At 37.1% G+C, this 22,177-nt stretch overlaps 1 protein-coding gene across 1 annotated transcript in view; it reads right to left on the minus strand.

Moving 5' to 3' along the window:
* Positions 1 to 22,177, minus strand: part of hspa14 (heat shock protein 14) — a 36,386-nt gene that overhangs the window by 2,980 nt on the left and 11,229 nt on the right. The window contains exons 4-12 of the mRNA XM_028815091.2: positions 18,061 to 18,109; positions 17,599 to 17,704; positions 16,825 to 16,915; positions 14,340 to 14,444; positions 9,825 to 9,986; positions 7,588 to 7,743; positions 7,404 to 7,506; positions 1,153 to 1,368; positions 888 to 1,061 (exon numbers count right to left, since the gene is read on the minus strand). Of these exons, the coding sequence (XP_028670924.1) occupies positions 888 to 1,061; positions 1,153 to 1,368; positions 7,404 to 7,506; positions 7,588 to 7,743; positions 9,825 to 9,986; positions 14,340 to 14,444; positions 16,825 to 16,915; positions 17,599 to 17,704; positions 18,061 to 18,109 (1,162 nt within the window). The remainder of the gene's footprint in view (positions 1 to 887; positions 1,062 to 1,152; positions 1,369 to 7,403; positions 7,507 to 7,587; positions 7,744 to 9,824; positions 9,987 to 14,339; positions 14,445 to 16,824; positions 16,916 to 17,598; positions 17,705 to 18,060; positions 18,110 to 22,177) is intronic.

Here is a 22,177-nt window from a genome sequence, read left to right on the forward strand (position 1 = left end):
CAGTACATAACATCCAAATGGACATGATTTGGTATCAAGTTGTACATGCTGTGAGAAGCAAGCTCTGGGTACATCTGGAACTTGAAACTTTACTCTGCTAGGGTGACAAGTGTGATGTCAAGCATAGTCAATATGGCATTGCTACATCAACTATGCCATCACTGGCGGGACCTTTGCTTGACCAAGGTTACTGTATAATGATGGGGAGTGGAGTCAGGTGATTGGCAGTGTGGTCCTGAGATGAGCACATGACTGACACTCGAAGGGCAGGGGTTACTCCTGCTGAGAGCCCCAAGAAACAAGAGCAACCAAGTGCTCCGAGTAGGCTCTCGCAGATGCAGTGTGATGACGGCAGGAGACAGGAGCAGGGCTCACTGGGTCCCTGTGACGCCAAAGGATGGCAGCAAAGGATACAAGCCAGGATTTAAAGGTTGACTGTGCCCATCAATCGATGTCTCCTAGTGTTGATAAGACTGATAATGGTGAGCTGAGGAGATATCAAGTTTTTTGAAGGAAGGAAGTGCTATGGCTCATGTTTTTTTTTTTTTTTTTTAAAAAAGGATGGATTACTGCCTGGGGTTTTACCCTTGTTTTAAGTATATATTTATTATTATTTATTTACTGACTTTTAACCTCCACATCACTTGTTTTTGTGGATTATTTATGTATTTATTGACCAGAGCACTGCACTGTTTTACACTGTTGTGGAAACAAAAGCCATTTAGCACTTTGCACCAACCCTTGCTGTGTTGTGTCCTAATCGCCCGGCTCATCTCAATTTATGACTATTGATGGTCACCAAGTTCAAGGACATAGCGGCAGCTGCAGCCAACCTGAACCATCACAGTAATATAAAGGTTTACTATAAAAGAGCAAAATGGCCTTACCTGAGCAACTTTCTTAGCTTCGGTGGCACAGTTATTCTGTACAGACTGGTACAATTCCAGACAAACAGAGGATCCAGTTCCAGGACAATGCAATGTATGATGTCTCCTGGCTGGCAGAGGAGTACCAGAGGGAAGCAAGACTGTGTATATATCAGCTCCAGAATCATTTACTTCCTGACAAATAAGAATGCATCAACCAAGTTAGTAGTGTCCACTTATTAAAGAAATAAAGTTTCAGCATAAAGACTGAAAATATGCTTGTTACCTTGACAGTTATGTCTGAGGCACAGCACTCAACTGTGAGTGTTTCATCATCTAGAGTGGAGCTGTCTTTACCAAGCAGTATCCCAGCCTCTATAGCAGCTCCAACAGGAATCACCTCATCTGGAGGAATTGAGTTAAGCAGCTCAACATCTGGAAACAGGTCCCGGATCATTTGCTGAAGCTTTGGAATCCTAGCTGACCCTCCACACAAGACCACCTACAAAAACAATATTTTTCTCTCTGTCAAGGAAACTGGAAACGTTTTACTATGCAGCTGCATGATTAAAACATATACAAGGACACCAAGAATCTCCATCATTCTTTCATTCTCATGCAAAGACTGACCATTTTGTTTTGCAGTTTCATCACTTTAACTGGAGCTATAATCTTTCTCCCATCTTCTGAAATTTTTTTTTTTTTAGTAATCCTGATTCTAACATACTGTCGAGGGCTGATCATCTACTGTACTACACAAGTGTCCTTCACTTGTGTGAAATGGACCATATCTCAGTTTGGGGAGGAGTACTGCATTTACTGTTTATTTTGAAATATGTCAGTATTTATACAGTATGCAAGCAGCCTTGTGATGCATTTAAGGAATGCTGCTATAAAAAGTTAAAATTTAACTAATTAACTAACTAATTGGTGAATACTCAATACTCTTCCTCAATACATGGCCACATACAGTAGAGGCCGTATGTTTACATACACCTTGGCTAAAAACTTTCAAACTCAAAATTCCCCAATTCATCGCATTACAAGGCAATTCACATGTTAAGTCAATGAACTTGAGGCCCATATGATTTCCTCTCTACCTGTACTGTAAACTGCATTGATGTAATTACTTTTAGCAGCTTCTGAGTTACTAATGGTCATAATTAGTGGTTATTTGGGACACCTGTAGTTGTATACGAGGGGCATACCTGCAGAGCTAGTGCCACCTTGTCCGAAAATCCTAAGAACTGACCTTAAGTGGAAAATTGTGGATCTTCTCAAGTTGGCTTTCTCTTTAGGAGCCATCTCCAAAAGGTTCAAGGTACCACGAGCAAGAGCACAATGAATTGTACAAAAATATAAAAAACATGGGACTGTACAGACTTTACATCGTTTAGGAAGGAGACACAAAAATGACTCCCAGGGATGAACAAAAATTTGTTTTGAAAGGTTAAACAGCTTAGACAACAGAAGAGCTGAAACATGTTCACTACACAGCTATTGCCTCCTTATCAAAAATGAAATGCCATAATCTTTATAGATATACTATTCATTGCACTTTTGGCCACTAGATGACCAAAGTTTATTCACACTGATAATTCAGAATATTCTGCATGGTAGATTGTAAGCAGTCTGTTGACAAAATGGAACAGCTAGACCTAAATAAAGAAATAAGAATTACCATATATACTCGAGTATAAGCCGACCCGAATATAAGTCGAGGTACCTACTTTTACCTACAAAAACTGGAAAAACTTATTGACTTGAGTATAAACCTAGGGTGGGAAATGCAGCAGCTACTGGTAAGTTTCAATAATCAAAATAAATACCAATAAAATTACCGTACATTGATTGAGGCATCAGTAGGTTAAATGTTTTTGAGTATTTATTTCAAAGAAAAACGGTAAACTGTAAGTGGAGAAGGGGGTCAACAAAAACAATATGGTATCTCTCTCGCGTGTGTCTCTCTCGTGCTCGCTGCACAGGAAATGCACAGGGAGAGACTGAACATGTGCGGAAATCATCGGCGCGCACAAACCGAAAGGGAAACTGGCTTGTTTGTATACTGGGGGCAGCGGGACCTGACTCGAATATAAGCCGAGAGTGACGTTTTTCAGCACATTTTGGGTGCTGAAAAACTCGGCTTATATTCGAGTATATACGGTAATTCATTAAAGTGGTTTCCAGCAATCTGTTTTTAAAGTCCACACTTCCTTCTAGTAGTATAAAAAATACGAAAAAGAAAGTCCAATTTCTGGAAGTAAATAATACATTAGATAATATGCTAGTGATGGAGAACTATTATTGCACTAAATTGCTATACTGGACCAAAAATGTAAATATACTTGTCTGCAGTATGCTGTGTCTTTGTGTATAATATAACCAGTAGATAGCAAACATATATCCAAGATAATAAAAGAGATTCTTCTTACATAGCAGAGAGAAAGATTTATAGAGCAGCTGCTTATTATTGTATATACTCGCGGATATGTTCTTCCGCAGATAAGTTGGGACTTGATTTTACCGTATAATTTCTGGTATTTAATAATGTCGGTCGTATGAGTCGAACGCGGAAAACTCGTGATATTGGCCCAAGAGATTATGACATGCTAAAAACCACCTGAGAGAGAACCACGGAGCACACAGCTTTTTTTTTTTTCCTTTGTATTGTGCCTACGTGACCACATAGTAATACCCAAACTATTCTGAAGCAACGTTTGCACTGATTTGTGTTTTTTGTATCTCACACACCTTTATCATAAGAGCATCCCTTATCTAAATTGGAGCGATCGATCAGAAGAAAATATGAAGCTAGTTTTGATATAAAGTCGTTGAAGTAGCGAAAGAAATTGGTAACTACGCAGCTGCAACAAAATTCGATGTGTCTGAGAAACTAATGTGAGATTGGAGGAGGCAAGAAGATGTTAAAAAAAAAAAATAATTTAAGTGTCACATTTTTGAACGGGCATATAAGTCGGGGTCTGATTTTATGATTGATTTTTCAGGTTTCAAGACCATACTTGTACGTGAGTATATACGGTAAACACTGTTTACCCAAAGTTTTTTTATGAACTTTTAACAATAATTAAATTAAAATAAAGTACAGAAATGGAGTAAGAAAAAAAAAATAGATTAATAACAGGCAAATCCGTTAAAACTTAACTTTTAACCAGAACAGCTATCCCCACCACACAAACATGCTCACGATTTTTAGGCAATTCATATAGTATACTCAACAGCACCTATTCTCACAGTTTATACTGCCTTAAAGGCTTCAGTTAATAATAATAAAAATGTTTTCATTGCTTTAACTTATTGATTGCTTTTAATTTGCTCAAATTAGTTTTTTGAAAATGACAAATCCAATTTAGACAAGCAAACTACACATATGCTAAAAAGAGGACCTTAAAAAACACCCTAAATCAAAACCTAAAATTGGCTTGCAAGAAACACATGATAATATGATGGATTCAGAAAGACTGAAATTATGCAGACAATGCTGCATAAGCAAGCCTAGCTATTTAGCTGGCTCACAGCTTTCTTCTTGTATTTATCATTTGTCTTTTGGATTTTTCTTGCATTTGTGTTTCACTTCGGGATCTCTTAATACTGAAATAAAAGCTGACAGCAGGCGGCAAAGAGCAAAATAAATTAATAGTTTTATCCCCATGACCATTCTCATTTAAGTAATGAATGATTTGCTGGATGCCCCATTAATCTGGCCTGTGGAGAATTCTAGGGGGAATCAGCTCAAAAAAGAACAGCTGCCAAGGCAATAAAATGACAAGACCCAAGATCTCTCAACCTGGAGATCTAAACAGATTTGGCAGACATTTACTCCTTTATTCAAAAAAGATGGAGTGGAAAATGTGCAAGTGCCAAAGAATAATGAAAGACAAGAGTCAGGAATTTAAATAAAAAAAGGTTTAAAATGAGCCACAAGGATGCAACAAGTTAGTTCTAGAACAAATCTGGCACTTGAGGAAGGGGGGCTTAACATAACAATTAACACTGGGAAATAAAAATATTGCAGGAAAAAAAGACTTATACCCAGAAACTTTCAATGGTAAAATTCACAATAACGCAGGGAAAAAAAAACCACCATAAATGTTTTACTGGTTCAATATATAGACCTTGGATAGGGGGTCATGAATACTGGAAAAAAAACCAGTATGCCATGTATGTACTTGTCAAAAATTCTGCACTCAGGCAGAGGATAGACAGCCAAACACCATTACATAAGAAAACATTTTTTGTAAATGTTAGTGAAAATTATGTTGTGACCAAGGGCGGCACGGTGGCGCAGTGGTAGCGCTGCTGCCTTGCAGTAAGGAGACCCGGGTTCGCTTCCTGGGTCCTCCCTGCGTGGAGTTTGCTTGTTCTCCCCGTGTCTGCGTGGGTTTCCTCCGGGCACTCCGGTTTCCTCCCACAGTCCAAAGACATGCAGGTTAGGTCGATTGGCGATTCTGTGTGTGTGTGTGTCCTGCGGTGGGTTGGCGCCCTGCCCGGGATTGGTTCCCTGCCTCGCGCCCTGTGTTGGCTGGGATTGGCTCCAGCAGACCCCCGTGACCCTGTGTTTGGATTCAGCGGGTTGGAAAATGGATGGATGGATGGATGTTGTGACCAACACTGCTATGTGGATATACAGTGCATCTGGAAAGTATTCACAGCGCATCACTTTTTCCACATTTTGTTATGTTACAGCCTTATTCCAAAATGGATTATATTCATTTTTTTACTAAGAATTCTACACACAACACCCCATAATTACAACATGAAAAATGTTTACTTGAGGTTTTTGCAAATTTATTAAAAATAAAAAAACTGAGAAATCACATGTATATAAGTATTCACAGCCTTTGCTCAATACTTTGTCGATGCACCTTTGGCAGCAATTACAGCTTCAAGTCTTTTTGAATATGATGCCACAAGCTTGGCACACCTATCCTTGGCCAGTTTCGCCCATTCCTCTTTGCAGCACCTCTCAAGCTCCATCAGGTTGGATGGGAAGCGTTGGTGCATAGCCATTTTAAGATCTCTCCAGAGATGTTCAACTGGATTCAAGTCTGGGCTCTGGCTGGGCCACTCAAGGACATTCGAGTTGTCCTGAAGCCACTCCTTTGATATCTTGGCTGTGTGCTTGGGTCATTGTCCTGCTGAAAGATGAACCGTCGCCCCAGTCTGAGGTCAAGAGCACTATGGAGCAGGTTTTCATCCAGGATATGTCTGTACATTGTTGCAGTCATCTTTCCCTTTATCCTGACTCGTCTCCCAGTCCCTGTTGCTGAAAAACATCCCCACAGCATGATGTTGCCACCACCATGCTTCACTGTAGGGATGGAATTGGCCTGGTGATGAGCGGTGCCTGGTTTCCTCCAAACGTGATGCCTGGCATTCACACCAAAGAGTTCAATCTTTGTCTCATCAGACCAGAGAATTTTCTTTCTCATGGTCTGAGAGTCCTTCAGGTGCCTTTTGGCAAACTCCAGGCGGGCTGCCATGTGTCTTTTACTAAGGAGTGGCTTCCGTCTGGCCACTCTACCATACAGGCCTGATTGGTGGATTGCTGCAGAGATGGTTGTCCTTCTGGAAGGTTCTCCTCTCTCCACAGAGGACCTCTGGAGCTCTGACAGAGTGACCATCGGGTTCTTGGTCACCTCCCTGACTAAGGCCCTTCTCCCCCGATCGCTCAGTTTAGATGGCCGGGCCAGCTCTAGGAAGAGTGCTGGTGGTTTCGAACTTCTTCGAATTATGGATGATGGGAGGCCACTGTGCTCATTGGGACCTTCAAAGCAGCAGACATTTTTCTGTAACCTTCCCCAGATTTGTGCCTCGAGACAATCCTGTCTCGGAGGTCTATAGACAATTCCTTTGACTTCACGCATGGTGTGTGCTCTGACATGAACTGTCAACTGTGGGACCTTATTTAGACAGGTGTGTGCCTTTCCAAATCATGTCCAATCAACTGAATTTACCACAGGTGGACTCCAATTAAGCTGCAGAAACATCTCAAGGATGATCAGGGGAAACAGGATGCACCGGAGCTCAATTTTAAGCTTCATGGCAAAGGCTGTGAATACTTATGTACATGTGCTTTCTCAATTTTTTATTTTTAATAATTTTGCAAAAACCTCAAGTAAACTTTTTTCACGTTGTCATTTTGGGGTGTTGTGTGTAGAATTCTGAGGAAAAAAATGAATTGAATCCATTTTGGAATAAGGCTGTAACATAACAAAATGTGGAAAAAGTGATGCACTGTGAATACTTTCCGGATGCACTGTAGTTGGTATCCTGCTTAATTTTTTGGTTTGATATGCACAATATTTTTCCTGCTGTGCACTAACAGCACTGCCTTTATGAACCATGTGGCCATGTATGGGCTACGTACTTGTTTTGTGGAGTTGTTGTTTGAATAAGCAATGTTAACATGGGAGATAGGTATGAGCTTGTTATCTAAAACCAGCCTTCTAAAAACTATATAATTCTAGGAGATATTGCTGTCAGCAGTGTTTCCAGAAACTGGATTTTACTTCTTACCTTACTGATGTCACCCATTGAAAAACCGACTTGTTCCAAAAGACTAACAACTGGTTGAATGCTCTTATTGAAGAGTGATGAGCACAGAAGTTCAAATCTAGCCCTGCAGTAAGACACAAAGTGAGTATCATAACAGATTATTCTATAGTTTCTTGAGCTAGTTTACATTACCGTTCACATTTACCTGGACACATTGCAATCAAAGTCCATCCCGTCATAGAGAGAGTCCACAAAGCAATTGGAACTTCCTAGCGTCGACAAAGAATGCTTTGCAGTTTCAGCACTGTTCATTAACTTCATCATTGCTCTTGGATTTCCTCGTATATCGTGCTTAAATGATCTATAGTAAAAGAAAAAGGTTGTTTCATTTTTGTGAAAGGGCACAACTGTAATTAACGTTTTTCAAAATTTTAACCAGACATTCTTAGAAACATCCAACAGCTTATCAATTTATATAAATGACTGTTGTTTATGAAATCAGCAAAATATTGTACCTACTGTGGATGCCTTCAAGTTAATTTAACAAAGTTTAATTCCTGTTAGTTCAAAGCAACTGCTCTCTCATTAACTTCTAATCTAGGAGTAGGAACACATAATTGAACAAATTGGGGTACTCTTTCTTTCTGGAAATATTTTTCTCATTTTAAAACTGTTGTTGTAAATAGCCCCTGTACATCAAAGTCAAAACTAAATTAAAAATGCTGGCAATACATTTAGAACTAACATGTCATCATTATACAGGAGACACTTTTTCACTCTGCCAACCAATAACATGTAAATGAATGAATACAAAAATGCCAGAAAGCATCATCATATGAGGCTGTGAGAGGGTCAAAGTCTAGACGACACCCATTAAATGTTATTCTTCACTCTGCTCTTACACCTTTAACAATATTTATGGAAATACACTGTTCAAATATATAATTAAAAACAAAAACACCCCAAGACTATCCCACATCACCCTCAAAGTCTGCCATCACCTTAATAATGCCTACTGACAAAAAACATTCAAACTGTTTCACTCCAAGCTGCAAATACTGCAGTCCAAATTGTGTTGTCCACACTGAATATCAATGATACACAGTTTGACACAACACTGTGATGGTGACTTAATCCCACGGTAACACTCAATATAAATAAGGCTCATTTTCACAACTTTTTGTAGTATAACATTTTTACATGGCTTTCCACATTTGTCTGACAACTATTCTCCATTAAAATTACAGCCTGAAGCTTGCTGAGAAGTTTATGATTAACAAACCATCTAAGGACACAGGCTGAGCTCAGAAGTGTATACGCTCTTACAGACAGAGAAGATTTTATGTGACAAAGTAATTGTTTTTATCTCAACAAGACAAAGTTTAACACAATGCTCATGAAAAAGAAAAAAGATACAGAAGTGCAAATCAATCAAGATGAAAGAAACCACAGTGTCATTAAGAATCAAGTAACTTATTAAGAGGCAGGTTAAAGCCCATTGCGGCACTTCTTGTGTGATTTTGGGCTATACAAAAATAAATTGTATTGTATTGTATTATTAATGGTGGGGAAATTCCTAAACATTAACAGACTAGCTCATTAAAGGCAAACTAATGAAAGGGATTATTAAAGAGGATGGAGAACCAGCTATCTAATACTGGTGTGATAGCGGACAGTCAACATGGATTTAGATGGAGGAGAACTTGTTTCTTTGAGATTATGGGAGGCAACAAATGTATTTGATCATTGGGGAGTAAACAATGTAACATCATCAGACTGGAATGAAAGAGAATGGCTAAAGCAGATATAATAGATTTGTACCAACCTTCAAATGTTCTTTTTTTTAATTATTTTAACATAAATAAATGCCATATTGTCTTCCAAATAAAAAGCATGGTAATAAATTTGAGTACTCTGGGGAAAATTATTAAAAAAAGAAAAGTAAGGAATACGTATAAGAAGGTTTGAAGGATTGGAAACAAGACCTGTTAAGTGTTATATTAATCATTTGACATGGAAAACATGTAGTTTAATCTTTTAAACTGGTTTGCAGCAAAGTTGATGAGCATCAAACGGAAAAAAAAAAACTATTTTATTTGTTAAATAAATATAAGAAAAGCTATAGTATAATTTTTATGGGTTTACTACCTAATATGAGTTGATCAAATAAACTAAAGACAAATGTTAACGATTAATACAAACTATACTCTAAAAGGCCCATATTACAAATTTAAATGACCAACTGTATATATTTTTAGGTAAGCTAGGTATGGAGTTAAGATTAAAAACGTGGATACCAGTAAAACCAGCTGCCACATACCGTAGGTTACACCAAAAACAACACTGAGAAATAACTCCATAAAATATTAGATCTTAAAAAAAGTTTTAAAGTGGCAACAAGTACAAAGGGACACAGATACACTGTGGATGTAGAGTACTTGCCTCTGAAATTCAGATGCTAAATGCTGAGCCAGGGCTTCTGTAAAACACTCCCCTCCAATGCTATCGTCGGTCTGCGTGGCAAGGACTCTGTATATCCCACTGTTAACTTCAATCAGTGTAACCGAAAGGGAAGTTCCTCCAAGCTTGTATACTAAAGCATGACTACAGAATAAAACAAAGAGGCTGTAAGTTTGCATCAACTGTCCAAAACATTTGTAACATTTATCTATCAAACTTAATTTTATATAGCACATTTCACAAAGCATAATACAGGTATGCCTAAGTGTTTTACAAAGCGTACAAGCAAACAATTCAAAACACAAAGTGCAATACAAATGAATAACAAAGTTTAAAGTTGATAGGCAAGTGCAGTGCAATGAGCATATTATAATTTACACACAAGTATCAGAGCATAATATACAAACACGCATAGCTGACATAAAACATGAAGGAGAAAAGATTGGTATTCATGTGCAGTTTAAATGTTCATGTTAAACGTTAGGAGATGGGAGTAGCCACAATTCTAAATCAGTGTTCACCGATAGATCCATTATGTTGAATGACTAGTAATGAAGACTTAAAAAGGTTGGTATTTTGGCATCAGAGGAAAGGTATTGTAGGAATCTTGTATTTCCTGTTGTGATGCTCCAAAATAACAGTATCAGCAATGAACCCAAGAACAATGGGCCACTTAAGCATGGTGACAGAATGTAGTGGCAAACTCCCACAATAACAGAACTTGTTTGGTTTATTTATTACCTGCATTCTGTGAGCCAAACCCATTTTAAAAGGTGCCGCTGAAAAATACACTATATGGACAGTAGTATGTAGACACAATCCCCCCTCAGCAAAATGAATGTGTTCAGGTGTTTGAGCAACACCCATTGTTAACATTGTAATAAAATCAAACACCTAGCCACGTAATCTCCATTGACCAAACACTGGTAGTAGAATGGGTCGCACCGAAGAGCTCAGTGGGTTTAAACAGGCGCTGGCATAGGAAACCACTGTTGCCACAAATCATTATGTGAAATTCCTGCTCTCCTAGACCTACCCCATTCAATTGTTAAGTGCTATTGTTGTGAAGTGGAAGAGTCTAGGAGTAACAAAAGCTCAGCAACAAAGTGGTACACCATGCAAATTCACTTAGTAGGACATCAGGAAAAAGTTTTTCTCAGGAAATGTCTGGACTTGATAATGTTTTATTGCTGCTGTCTTTTATACTTATTATGATTTTTTTATTATTTATAATGTATTGTGTATTTAAGTATTCTGCCTTGAAGCCGAGTCCTACCAAAAAAAAAAAAGTTGTTATGTGTATGCATAATGACAATAAAGAATTCTATCTATCTATCTATCTATCTATCTATCTATCTATCTATCTATCTATCTATCAAGTGCTGAAGCACGTAGCACATACAAATTGTCTGTTCTCTGTTGCATCACCTACACCAGAGTCACAAAACTCTGCAAGCAGCATCAGCACAAAAACTGTTTGTCTGTAGCTTCATGAAATGGTTTTCCATGGCTGAGCAGCAGCACAAAAGCTTAAGATCATGATGTGCAGTTCCAAGTTTCAATTGGAGTGGTGTAAAGCACACTGCTGTTGGACTCTGGAGCAGTGGAAACATGTTCTTTGGAGTGATGGCACAAGCTTCATTATTTGACAGTCTGATGGATGAAACTGGAATTGGCACATACCAAGAGAATGCTGCCTTCTGGACTGTGTTGTGCCTACTATAAAATTTGGTGGAGGAGGGATAATGGCCTGGGGAAGCTGGTTAGGGTTTGTGCTAGGCTTCTTGGTTCCAGTGAAGGGTACTATTAATACTACAGCATACAAAGGCATTGTAAACAATTGGGCACTTCCAGCATGACTTTGCCTCAGTCCATGAAGCCAGTTTCATAAACACATGTAGGAACTCGAGTGGTGTGCACAGATCCCGGACTTCAACCCTAGAGAACACCTTTGGGATGAATTGGAACGCTGATTGAGAGCCAGGTCTTCTCGTTCAACATCAGTACCTGACCTCACAAATGGTCTTTTGGCTGAATGGCCACAAATTCCTACAGACATACATGAAAATCTTGTGGAAAGCCTTTCCAGAAGAGTGGACCATGTTACAGCTGCAAATCTTTTGGAGGGTGGGGCAGGATTGTTTGGGGCAACTCCATATTAATACCCACAGTTCTGGAATGAGATTTCCAACAATCTGATAAAGACATGATGGTCAAGTGTCCACATACTGTACGCTCAACTGACTTACTACTAATGTACAATAGCAGGTCTTATGTCCAAAATTGGACTTAATGTCAAAGAATATTGTTTATTTGAGACTGTAGAATTACCTATGTTAAAAACTGATGGAACATTTGTTCATTTTTTTCATTCAAAATGATTTGTTACCCAGTCTGTTAAAACATCTTAAAAGCATTTAATGCTGGCAGATATTATCCTAGAAATGTCTAACCAGCTATTCTGTGAACCTGCTTTTTCCACGGCAGGACTGCATATACATTTATTGACAGTTTTGGCAATTACATCTATTTTAATTTATTTTGGTCTCTTGGATACCACTTTAACATTTGGCAAGGTGATACCACTTAGTGATGGGATAGGGCATTAAAGCATATTACACTCAACAGTTTCATACATCACCGCCAAAACTTTTTCCAAGAAAACAAGTTCTCATTCAGCACAAAAAAAGGACAGGCATTCAAGTGAACTGTCTACATTCTTTTCATATTAACTATGGGTCTATTATGGTATGTTTTATCTTTGTGATTTATCTCATCCGTGAGTATGCATTTCTCTCTTTTTTTTTTTTTTTTTTTTTTTTTACAAGTGTCCAATGCTCCATAATGCAACATTTTACTGATGTCCTTAGTATGAACTGTGTTCAAGCTTATTTATTGAGTGGTAGCCTTTTGTATTTGTAATATTAAAAACATTATATAAAACTTTTTAAATCATGTAGCACAATGATTAATGTAAAATATAAAATAAAATGTCAAAGATGTCTAGCAATGCTATTTCATTAATACAAATCCATATTGATTACAATGCAATGTAATTATCACAAGTATAAAAGAGCATGCCACCACTAGTGGAATGGATACATTTTTTTTTAAAAAGGACAAATTAATAACGCAGATGTTTTTATTCAGCGCCATAGATTTAATGTTACACTAAATAAATGTATATAAAGGGCAGAGTGGTGCCTTAGTTACTAACACTGCTGCATCTCACTGTGCTATGACTGGACAGTTTGCATGTTTTCCAAGACATACATATTAGGTTACTTTGCAAATCCAAACTGGCCTACTTATTTGGACAGACAGAAATATTTAAAACTGCACATCTATTTCTAATATAACTTAAAATGCAAATAAGAATTTTGCTTTTTCTTGAAAACAACATTTTCCAAAGACTGAGAACTTTCCATTATGCTAATTGGAAATAATAATTATTGTGTATGTAAAACTTGATGCTTCTCCTGTCTTTGTACAAAAACACCAAGTAGTATACCAAGTAGTATAAGAATCCACGCATATCTGCTGTAAACACCAACCTACAATGCATTTTCATGAATGCTGGTAATGGTTCCTAAAAGAAATCTGAATGGGGTGGGCAACATAGACAAAAATAAATTCTAGGATTAAAAAAAAAAAAAAAAAAAAAAAAGCTATGAAAAGTAAGGATAGCAACTGCACTATATACAAGTATAAAGATTATTTTCAAACAAATACAACAAATAAACAATTTGCATAGAGTCACAATGTCCCATCAAGGCTGAACTTTTATTAAACACAAGCAAATAAAAGCAAATGGACATAAATCAATCTACTTTAAAACAAAAGTACTGTAATATTTATATGCCTGCATCTTTATTCCTAGCAGTATTTAATCTGACATTTCCAGTAAATAGCCATAAAAGTCCATTATTTAAATATATGCCACTAATGCAACCATTTTAATGCGTTTAAAGAGAATAGAATAAAGAGAACACAGGAAAGAGTTGTTTGCCTTTAGCTCACAAAGTGAAGGAAGAAAAGAACGAAGCTTGTTTAATGCAAATTTAGCACAGTACTGACAACTTTAAACCACACTGACAAATAAACAAACACAGTACAAAAAGTTGTGTTTGAATGTACATACTGTATATGTAATGATGTACAAAATAAATAAGCAGCTAAGTCTGTACTCCGTAGGACCAAATCAGCTTGCTATGCTTTAGAAATGCGTACAGCAGTCTAGGATTCCACTAGTTCTTGGTAAAGGTAACCTTCAAAAAGCTACAAAGCAGTTTTATATCCAAAAGAAATCCTGCACTAGACAGATTCATTTGAAAAATATTTTAAATTTCAAAACAGTCAGAACTAACAATGAAACTTAAAAAAAAAAAAATTAGACCTGAAATGTTAGATTACCCATTTTTACATCTTTTTTTAAAGTTTCAATTCTTGTTTTAATAGTCAGAACTATTAAAATGTATAACAATGATTAACAATTACCTTTTTCCACTTGGTGTGTCCTGGGCAATGCCATATGCAAGAAGTGCTGCTGAGGGTTCATGTATTAATCGTAAAACGTTAAAGCCAGCTGCCTCGGCTGCATGCCTAACAAATAAATGTAACATTGTGCTGGTTAAATCATTTGAAATAAAAACCATCCAAGCAAAAAAATCTACTTAAAAAAGAAAGCCTTTCCCAATTTCACAATGAACATTTTTTTATATTGTACAGTCCTAAATGCTTTTGAAGACTCAAAAAGGAATTTGAAAGAATACCATGAACACACTGCCATGAGCTGGTGTCCTGTTCAGAGTTGACTTCTGCTTTCATATGTTATCTATGACATCTTAGGTAGAAGTAATTTAGTTAAGTCCCATGGACTAATAAATATTTGATCATGAACTAACCAAAGAAGTAACCCTTCCTGTTTAAAATACTGTATGTGCCTCTTTGGCGTATTTTGGTGAAGTATATTTTAATATTTTTTGCTTACCACATTAGTTGCTTGCTGATACAGTTCTTTGGTTTGGTTTATCTAGTGTACTGTGCATTTTATAATGCATAAGCAAACAACCAATTGATAGTTAAGTTGTTTACTCATTTAAATATTTATGTAGCAGCAATATTACTATTAAAGGAAGCATCTCTTATATGTATGATATTGTCATACATCTCTAACTGCATTTTATAATATTTTTGGTTAATGCTCTGATGCAAGGCTAATAAAATGAAGGGTACTGATTATGATTTTTATAATCTCATTTCATAATCTATTTTCTTTCTGGCATAAAACAAACTATTTAAAAATTACTGTTTGGCATCTTAAGTCATGACTCTCTGCAGAGAAATCAGATTGCAATGACAAAACGGATTGCATTAACATAATGAAACCTTCATGCTTGTTCACTAATAACCAAATTGTAAATAGCAATTCTGGTTTTTAATAATATGATAAAAGACCAATCATCTTGGTGCATGCTTTTTGCTGATGACATTGTGTTGTGTAGCATGAGAAAAGAGGAAGTGGAGAGGAAGTTGGAAGAAGGCAGAAGGGCTTTGGGAGATAGAATGATGAAGATAAACAGGAAGATGACAGAATATATGTGGCTTAATAATGATCAAGACTCAGAGGTTAGCCAGCAGGGAGAGCAGTTGACAAGAGTGGATACATATAAATATCTAGAATAAGTAGGCATCCAAGATGGAAAACTAGATGCTGAGATAACCCATGGGAGAGCAGTGTGGATGGAACAATTGGAAGAAGGTATCAGGAGTATCGTATGAGCAATGAATTAAGGCGAAAGTTAAAAGTAACATTTTTAGGATGGTCGTAAGACCAGCAATGATGTATGGAGCTGAGGCATGGGCAGTAAAAGGAGTGCAACAGAAGACGTTAGATGTGCCAGAAATTAGAATGTTGATATGGATGAGTGGAGTTACAAAAAAAGGACAGAAAAACAAAATGAGACAATCAGAGGTGAAACAAAACTGGGAGAGATATTTAAGAAAGTATAGAAAAGAATGTTAAGTGGTATGGACATGTGATGAGGAAAGGCAATGAATATATGGGCAAAAGAGTTATAGGAATGGAAGTACAGGCAGAGAGGCCAAACTGGAGTTAAAAGAAGATCTGAAGGAAAAGGGCTTGACTGGAGAAGGCTGATCAACAACATTGACCCCACATAGAATTGGGAAAATATGAAGAAGAAAGAAGAATAATTATAATTTTGTTTTTTAACAATTCACTTTCCATCCACATTGCTGCCATACTTGCTTGGCCCAATTCAAGGTCACAGGGAACTGTCACACATAATACAGCCATGAGAATGTTGTGTAGAAGAAACCTCAGAAGAAATCATTAGTTATTAGTCAAGGAGCTGCTGTATTCACATGTGTCCTCAGAGCATATAGTTTGCCACCATCCTGATAACCCAAGGTATACTTCTGCAAGTAGTATGAATCTGCTCTGAGAAAAGAGGACATGGAGCATGCACCTTCCACAATGTTTAGTTAACATAACGCTTTACTGATATGCATGAACTGAAAATTGTTCAATACGTTTTCCTCGTCTAACATCAACTTTCATATATTCAACATTCAAGAATTCATAATTCATTAATTGTGAAAATAACATCAGTGGCATGTACCATATACAGTATGGTAATCCAAGAGTACCTAGCTCCCATAATCCTTAAACCCACTTTCCAATATAGGCAAATAAATCCGTACAGTATTTTAAATATGACATACTGTAGTATAGTATCTTCTACTGGTTGACAGCCACCATCTCAAAAGCTATCAACCATAGAAACTAGAAAATATACATGTACTGTGACAGAGTATTCACAATCTTGCCATGGACTGTTGATCTTTCTACAATTAAAATGGAACAATATATTTTAAACTGCACAATAAAATTGTATTACTTAATATATTAACATAAAAAGTGCACCATGATCCAATTATATTGTATCCAAAACCTTACCTCAGAGCATTTTTCTGCTCTACTCCAAATTCAAAAGGTACTGTAATAACAGCATCATTGACATCTGAACCCAAGGCTGACTGAGCAGTTTCTGCAATAACATTAAATTACACATTAGAAATAAGTAGTACAATAAAGGGAACATAACTATAAAGTATGTTCATAGTATTTAGTTTAGGTAATTTTTTTTTGATAGGGTTCATGATTAGTGATTCACCAATTTATCTTTTTTCTCTTCTAATGAGATCAGCTGTCTATCTTATAAAGGGTCAATATTTCAGAAAATTTTAGACACAAAATGTAACCTCCTGCATACTCAAGACTTAGCTTAGACAAGATGGTTTGTACCTTTAACAGAAAAGAGTATTGTGAGAGGGACATACATTTCAGTTTTGGTGTGTGCTACTGAATTTAAAAAATGCAATCTATTACATTAAACCACTTTTTGGACATGCATTCTTCTTTCCTTCTGCTCCATTTTTTTAAATGAAAGCAGCAGTGCATGAAAACACTCTTAAAAGCCAAACCATTTACATTTATTTAAAAGCTTGGATCAGCCAGTGAAGTTGTTTTTCTTTTTTGACTACATATGGCACATTAATAGATCATGACTAAATGGAATATTTCAAATATTTTCTATGCTAGTTGCTATATTACACAGTTAAAAAAATAAAACTGGCCAATTTTCTGTCAGGGATATTAAAGGTTTGCAATTTTCCATAAAACTCCTGACTAGTGTAACAGTAGAAATATGCAATTTCCAATACTACTGACCTTTCATTTTATTAAAAATTAACTTTGCCACCTCTTCAGGCGAGACAAGTTTGATATCATCGCCAGTATCAATTTCATACTTTGCCATTTCATCTGCATTAACAACCTGAAAAATAACATTAGTTTTACTTCAATTATTGTATAATGCGTTTCTCTAAACCCGTAATTTCACTATGCATCATTTCTTTTTTCCCCACTCCACCCCAAAAAACCCATATGACCACAAGCAGCAAGTTCACATAAAAGACATCAGGATAAAAGAAATCAGCACTTCACTTCAGTGCTTGTGCACCAGACTCAAACCTTAGTTATACAATAATCTGAGAGTTTCAGATTTCTCTAAACAAACATTCTATATTCCATCCATTTTTGAACACAAATTTCAACCGCTATTAAAATTTCAGGGGCCAGAGGAAATTCAACATAACAAATAAAATTATTAAATGTATACTTTATACTTACTGGGCATTTGCTCTCAGCAGTGTGTTTTTGAGCATGTGGGTCATTGCAACTAGGCATGAAAGAGAAAAAAAAATGAAGTATTTATATATACACACAGGCACACACACACCCACACACATACTGTATATAAATAACATGAAACCTATGTTACTATTTTAAAAAGTACATTAGGCAAGGAAGCAAGAGACAAATCTATATGAGGAGACATGAACTGAAATGGTTTTATGTCATAACAGTATAATTAAAAAGTGTAACTCACGAAATGTGATCAGGTAAAACAGTTTTGAAAAGCTGTGTAATTCCCTTCAGTGTTGCTTGACACATTATAGTTTTTTAAACGTTTTAATTTACTCCCCATGTCTGATAATAAACTATTATTTATTGTACTATAATTAAAAAACAGATCATATCATTACAACATTCAGAATAAATATAATGTTGTACATGTTCTTATCCTATTCTCAAGTTATGATCATACAATGATTTACCTTATATATGCATATCAGCTATGACTGAGACAAAATTTGTTAAATGATGGTCTTCCAAAGAAATCGGACTGGAACCACTTACTAACTTTGGTTTAGCTAAAAAAGCATGTCTAATACTTCGTATTATAAGTGTTCCCTGACTCAGTCGTTAATTGGTACATATTTCTTAAATGGGCTTTCTCTTACGTCGACAGGAACACACAGGCAGTGATCACCATACAGAATACAGTACATTTACTGCTCAGGAGAACATCTACTGAATTATGTGTCTGTGTCCCCGACCACCAGCTCACTAACCCAATATTTACACATTGTTTTAATTAAACCAGTGGGATGCTCATTCATACATCTAGCCTCTTGGAGCCTCGTCACAACTGCTATAAATGTTCTTTGCACTGAATGTACTGCTGCTTTTGCAATCACATTTTAGAGATATTGTGGCAAGGTGTCCTGGGAATTTAACAGATGACTTCTGGATGAGCTTTCTTTATTCTTTATTTTAGCCGTACTGTTTCTGTCAAACATGCCGACCCTCAATTCCTGACCTTCTGTTTTCTTCCTCCACGTGACCAATAGCCACACAATAAATGTCTTCACATTCGCTACTGCTGTGTCACTGTGCCCCCACATGTTTAATACATGCTTTAATGCATTTCATCATAAAAATTATATCAAGTATACTTTTTTGTATTCTAAAATGTTCAGAGAGCTGTAATATCATGAAGGCAATCACTCCCTGCACGCTCCCGTCAGCGTGTTCCAGTATGGATTCACCATGCCCACACGTTTAATTATTAACAGCATATATCACTTAAAGAGCGGCACGGTGGCGCAGTGGGTAGTGCTGCTGCCTCGCAGTTGGGAGTCCTGGGTTCACTTCTCGGGTCCTCCTTGCGTGGAGTTTGCATGTTCTCCCCGTGTCTGCATGGGTTTCCTCCCACAGTCCAAAGACATGCTGGTTAGGTGGATTGGCGATTCTAAATTGGCCCTAGTGTGTGCTTGGTGTGTGTGTGTGTCCTGCGGTGGGTTGGCACCCTGCCTGGGATTGATTCCCGCCTTGTGCCCTGTGTTGGCTGGGATTGGCTCCAGCAGACCCCCGTGACCCTGTGTATTGGATTCAGCGGGTTGGAAAATGGATGGATGGATATATCACTTAAATGAAGTTAACAATTTATCTACAAAATGTTAATATACATACTTTAAAGAATTTCATCTTAAAATTACATCAAGTATAAATCTTAGTATTCTAACAGCACAGAGCTCTAAGAGAATACCTCTTGGAAATCTAAATTGACTTAGAAGGCAGTGATAATCATCTGCAAATACACACTCTCTTCTATTGAACTGAATTCCTTTATTGTCATTGTATGGCACAATGAGATTCAATATGCAACTCCTCCATAAACTACAATTTAAATTTATAATATGAAAGCATAAGTACAATATACATGTGCATATAGTGCAGATAGTGCAAATGGTTCATAAATTGACACAGGTTGTGCAATATTATAGTTGTAGTGCAAGTATACAGTGAGGTAATTGTAATTCTAAGTACAAACAGTTCTACAGGGAGCACTTGATGGATTGAGTGCTTTTATAGCTCCTGGGATGAAACTGCTTCTGAGCTTGGAGGTCCATGCAGGAAAGGCTCTGAAGCGTTTGCTGGATGGGAGAAGTTCAGATAGGTTCAAAGTTCAAATAAGTTCAAATGGCTGAGTGGAATCCGTGCAGATGCTGGTGGCTTTCCTGAGGCAATGTGTGCTATAAATGTCCTCCAGGGCTGGAAGCTATATCCTGATAATCCTCTGCACTCTCGACACAACCCGCTGTGGACTTTTCTGATCAGCTGCTGAGCAGCTGTGATACCACAAAGATACAATGGATTAAAAAAGTTTCAGTGGTGCACTGACAGAAACAATGCTGAAGCAGCTATGGTATTTGGAATAGTTTTTACCATTTTGCACACCATTATATTGTTAAAGAATGATTACAATCAAGTAGCTTAAGTTTATAAATGATATGCAATTAATTTCTGTGTATTTGATAAAGCCCGCATCATAGAGATAATTCTAAAAAAAAGAAAGGGAAATGACAAAGAAACAGAAGCACTGCTCTGACTCTTGGTACCGCCAGTTTGCAAAACCAAGCAGAAAAGTGTGTACGCATGGTGTGAGACTGCAGTGAAAATGTGCGCGACTTTACATCAAGTTTAGTTTTTATACATCTCGAAGTGAGCGTGGCAACAGGCGTACACCATTTATACATGAACCCCATGATCACTACAGACTTGTTTTTACATCCCTTAAAAAGCCATTAAACCTAAGCTCTAACTTCTTTGAAAAAAATTAGAAAACAAACTACAGTTGAAGTCAGAAGTTTACATATACTTAGGGTGTATTCTTTAAAACTCACTTTATAACCCCTCCCCAAATTTTATACCAACAAACTATAATTTGGCATATTGTTTAAGACATCTACTTTGTGCAGGGCTAAAATATATATTTTTTTTCCAGTTTTTATTGACTATATCACAATTCCAGAGGGTCACAAGTTTACATACACTTTGTTAACTATGTATTTAACCAGCTTAGTAAATTCCAGAAAAATATGTCAAACCTTTAGGCAATTACCTTCTGATGGCCAATGAACCTAACTGGTCATCAACATTTGGGCAAGGCATACAATCAAACTCACTGTCTCTTTGCTTGACATAATGGGAAAATCAAAAGAAATCAGCCAAGACATCAGAAAAAAAAAAACTGTGGACTCCACAAATCCTGATCATCCTTGGGAACATTTCCAAATGCCTGAATGTTCTATGTTCATCTGTTCAAACAACAATATGGCAAGTATAAACACCATGAGACCACACAGCCGTCATGCTACTTGAGAAGGAGACGCATTCTGTCTGCTACAGAAGAATGTACTTTGGCATAAAAAGTGCAAATCAATCACAGAGCAACAGCAATGCACCTTGCAAAACGAGCCCTATATTGACATACTGTAATCTGAAAGGCTGCTCAGCAAGGAAAAAGCAACTGCTCCAAAGCCACAATAAAAAAGTCGGACTGCAGTTTGCTTTGGCACATTGGGACAAAGATCTTACTTTTTGGAGAAATGTCCTCTGGTCTGATAAATTCAAGATCAAACTGTTTGGCCGTAAAGACCATTGTTCTGTCTAAAAGAAAAAGGTTGAGGCTTGCAAGCCAAAAAATACCATCTCAACCATTAAGCATGGGGGTGGGAGCATCATGTTGTGCGGGTGCTTTGCTGCAGGAGGGACTGGTGCACTTCACAAAATAGATGGCATCATGAAGAAAGAAAATGATTTAGTTATACTGCAGCAACATCTCAAGAGTTCAGTCGCAAATGGGTCTTCCAAATGGACGATGATCCTAAGCATACCCCCAAAGTTGTGCCAAAATGGCTTAAGGATAACAAGGTCAAGGTATTGGAGTGGCCATCACAAAGCCCTGAGCATCAATCAGATTGAAAATTTGTGGGTGAAACTGAAAAAGCATGTGTGAGCAAAGAGGCCTACAAACCTGTCCCAGTTACACTAGTTCTGTCTGAAGGAATGGACCAAAATTCCAGCATCTTATTGTAAGAAATTTGTGGAAGGCTACCCA

Source organism: Erpetoichthys calabaricus, chromosome 1 (assembly GCF_900747795.2).
Source record: "Erpetoichthys calabaricus chromosome 1, fErpCal1.3, whole genome shotgun sequence".
NCBI classification, from domain to species: domain Eukaryota; kingdom Metazoa; phylum Chordata; class Cladistia; order Polypteriformes; family Polypteridae; genus Erpetoichthys; species Erpetoichthys calabaricus.